The 3,982-nt window shown below is 37.9% G+C and overlaps 1 protein-coding gene across 1 annotated transcript; it reads right to left on the reverse strand.

Moving 5' to 3' along the window:
- Positions 1-639: 639 nt before the first annotated feature.
- On the reverse strand, positions 640-1,668 carry LOC130561773 (adhesion G protein-coupled receptor E1). Its single transcript, XM_057346345.1, has 5 exons — positions 1,641-1,668; positions 1,289-1,357; positions 973-1,116; positions 748-887; positions 640-645 (listed from the first exon to the last, which is right to left on the reverse strand). Exons 1-5 carry the CDS (start codon positions 1,666-1,668, stop codon positions 640-642), a joined length of 387 nt encoding a protein of 128 aa, XP_057202328.1.
- Between the last annotated feature and the right edge of the window lie 2,314 nt (positions 1,669-3,982).

Genomic DNA, 3,982 nt, shown 5'->3' on the forward strand with positions numbered 1-3,982 from the left:
TTCATCCTGATAACGTCTTGGTTACGGATTTAACGTCTTGGTTAAGGATGTAACCTCAGTTCCCTGATGGAGGGAACGAGACGTTGTGTCGAGCCGACAGATCCGAACTTTATACATTGCAGTTGTAATGGACTTACTCTCACAGATGAATGAATGCTGCCTTGTGTTGCAAACATGTGCGCTCTCACTCAAAGTCTCCTTTTATAAAAAACAGTGATTAATGATGAAAGTGGTATTTAGACAATAACCTGTGCATTTCGTTTCTTTGTGTCCATAGTTGGTGAATACCGACTTGCACACACATTCATGGCCGTCTTTGCCAATTTTGCAGGATCCTCCTCCACAGATAGACGCATCGATGTCACACACACCTTCAATGAAATGAAACAACATGTCAGACTGGATTGTTCTAAAAACTCATTTTTTATGTGAAGTCAAAGAATGTGTCATTTCTTTATGACAGAACTTTATACATTGCCGTTGTAATGGACTTACTCTCACAGATCTCTGAAGTGGCATCCGTGAAGTTAGTTCGTCCTGACTTTAGTCTGAAGCCTGGAGCACATGTACAGTAGTAATTGCCAGGGGTATTATGACATAATGCATTTTTTCCACATAAATCAGAATCTTGACACTCATTTAAATCTGGGGGCAGATGGTATACAAAAACATGACAACTTACACAATACTCAATAAAAAGCAAAAAAGCCCAGTAGCCTGTGATTGTTTCTTACCAATACACTGAACCCTTTGTCCAACAGTAAACGTGTCTGTTCCATTGCTGGGATCGTAGCCCATATTACACACACATGCATAACTTCCATCAACATTTAGACACTGCGCGTTAGGACCACAATCGATGCTGTTCTCCAAACATTCATTGATGTCTGAAATAAGCAAAAGTGAAGATCAGAATGTCTCTGCTACACAGATCTCACATGTAACACATCAGTACATTACAAACTGTCTTACCTTGACATTTTATAGAATCATTTGCTGTAAAGTTGCCAGATGGCTTGAAGCCTTTATGACAATGACAGTAGTAGCTGCCTTCAGTGTTAAAGCAATCTGCATCATCTCCACAAACTGGATTCTCAAAATCACACTCATCAACATCTACAGCAATACAAGACAGCAGGATTTTAGCAAATGCACAAACGGCATATTTATTAAAGCTATTGAGGAGAAAAGTAGTTGTCAAAATAACAAAAGAGCTTCAATAGGCTTCTATATGTTTCTTAATGAGATATGCATGTTATTGTATGTTGACGTGTGTTTTTGCTCGTACCTACACACTTTCTTTTCATCTGCATGTATCCAGGTGCACAGGTTTGTGTCAGGACACTTTCTGTCAGAGCTAACAGAAAAGGGATGGGAACAAATATCAAGAGTCTGTTCTTCCTCATCACACCACAACCTATAAAACACCTTAGATTTCATTCCTGATTCTGTTTCAAAGCCAAATGACTTCAGACTTCAAGCAAAATGGTGCTCACTTATACGTTACTTATTTCCCAGCAGTAATTTAACAACATATGCACTTTTTGGCAGACTTTCAATTTTCCCAGTCTACACAGACATCTGTTATACGAAAAAATCATCTGTGAAAACATTAAGTCTAAAACACAAATGGGACTCACCTAGAATCAGCAGATACACGAGATTCATTGTAATGGAATCAAAGAAACTCACAATCACTAAGAAATATCCAAATCATTTAAAACAGCAACTATTTCTCAAATAATAATTCTGATCAATACCATAAAAGAAAGTCGACTGTTTAAATAAACTGAAGTCATGAAATGCTTCCAGAATTTAAGTATAAGATACCCTTATACCTCACTTCATCAAAGACAAAACTGCACTAAAGTTCCTTCAAAGCTCTTGTGTGTTTCTTGCTCACTGTAGATGTGTATCTGAATTTTGTCAGAGCAGTGCAGTTGAATCATGCCCCCAAGATGAACAAAAATGATGTCTTAATTTAAGGTTTTAAATTAATCTAAATCCATTAAAACTGTTGTGATGAAAGAAAATGTATTTGTTGTTTTTGAAAACCCTCTCTTTCTGCACTTTATTTGTTTAAATGCATTTTAAAGATTCTTTTTTTTTTTCAAAATAATTAAACAGATTAAAAACATGGTTGGTTTACACAAAGTTAAGTGATTATTTGTTACTTAAAGCTGCAGAAGTGTGTCTGTATTTGATTTCCTGTCCCTGTGTCATCATGTTAATATCGTTTCCACATAAATGCGGAAGCATTTTTTTCAAGGGATGTTTTCTATCACAGATGTGCACTCTAAAACAAAATGAAAGAAATGGTGAAAAATTGGTGTTGATTCAAAGCTCTAACGGGATGGAATTATTTCTTCGGGTTGGGTCATTTGAGATGGTGTAATCTCTTGTTACCTTGTGGTGGGTATCATGAAGAAACAGAAAGCAGAATGTTCATGTAGCCAAGTCAGTAGCGGTTGCTGTTGCATTTTTTTTCACTGGCGACACCTGCAGAACGGGTGATTTGCCTTACGCCATTTCCTGTGGATATGACATGTTGCGTTCGCATCGTTTGTCGTCTCTGTGGTTGTCGGCATGGGCTAATTTGGGATCTATGTGGCGGGGCTCTGTGGGGGATTGTGATGGGTGCATATACAATGCTTATAATATAATCCTATTAATTGACAAACTGCAAAATATAAGTTGAGAGAGCTATGAACAATAGGCTACATTTCTGTGTAAAAAACTACATGTGATAAGAATAAAATCTTTCTGTATAGGCCTGTGCCCTATTTACATTTTATTATAATTTATTAACGTCCACAGAATTGTGTGTATGACTTGTGTATTTCAGTACTTTTTGTTAAAACTTCATACAATATTGGATGATTGAGATGACCCATTAATTTGTGCATCGTTCCTGCCACACACATAAAGAACAAAACCGCTTTTAATGACAGAATTTTGACGGCCCCAGTCCAGTTTAACCCGCTGGATGCTGGAAGCTTGCAGATAATCTGCAAGTGGTCATGCAGTAAACTATCTGGTGCTTCCTGCTAGCACCTTACCTTACATCTTGCTTACATCACTGAAGCATTCAAATTTAATTGGCTCAACACAAAGGAGTTACATTCAACTGAAATTAAATAAAACAAGTTGATGAACTTAAACTGGGTGAATTGTGCAGACAAATAAATCTTAAATTCGAATAAATTAATTCAATTGTGTGGAAATAGGTGTCATAATAAAATTAAATTAATCCAACAAGACATTTTTTGAGTTTTCATGTGTTTTCTCGTGTCTCGTCATTGGCCCCGCCCCTCTCGTTTCATGTATTGCTTCCCTGCCATGTCTAATGTTTCTCAACTGCCCTGTGTCATTATCCCTCGTTTGTCTCTCCTATAAATGCCCTCATGTTTCTTTGTCCTGTGCTCGTGGATTGTGTGTATATGGTGTCGTGGTGTGCCTACGTACTGTCTCTGGTCTTACCTGCGTTCCTGTTGAACTTTGTGAGTGTTTCATGCTTCCCTACCTTCCCCTGCTGTGTGATTATACCTTGTCTCGTTTTAGATTTTGTTTAGTTTTTGCCCTATCATGGGAGGTGTTTTGTTTTGAGTTCTTGTTCTGTTTCCGTTTATCTAGTTCCGGTTTTGTTTTGCACCCCATTGTGGGTTTTTGTTTGTTTATTAAAGTCTTGTTTGTTACCCCTTCACGCCTGACTGCGCTTGGGTTCTTCAGCCACGCAAATCATGACATCCAGAAGTTCAGGGCATAAAACTGAACTTCTATGCAATATACCAAACGCTCCCTTACCGTTCATTTCTAATATACATTTGATTAATAATGTTGCATCAAATATTTAAAAATTGTTACCTGAGAACGTGGTGGATCCAGAGGCGTATTAAGACTTCATGGTGCCCCTGGGCAACAGCCCCAGAGGTGCCCCCCATCCACCCACCTACCCACACGCAAGAATCAACTCATTAAAAGA

Source organism: Triplophysa rosa, linkage group LG11 (genome assembly GCF_024868665.1).
Source record: "Triplophysa rosa linkage group LG11, Trosa_1v2, whole genome shotgun sequence".
Lineage (NCBI taxonomy): Eukaryota > Metazoa > Chordata > Actinopteri > Cypriniformes > Nemacheilidae > Triplophysa > Triplophysa rosa.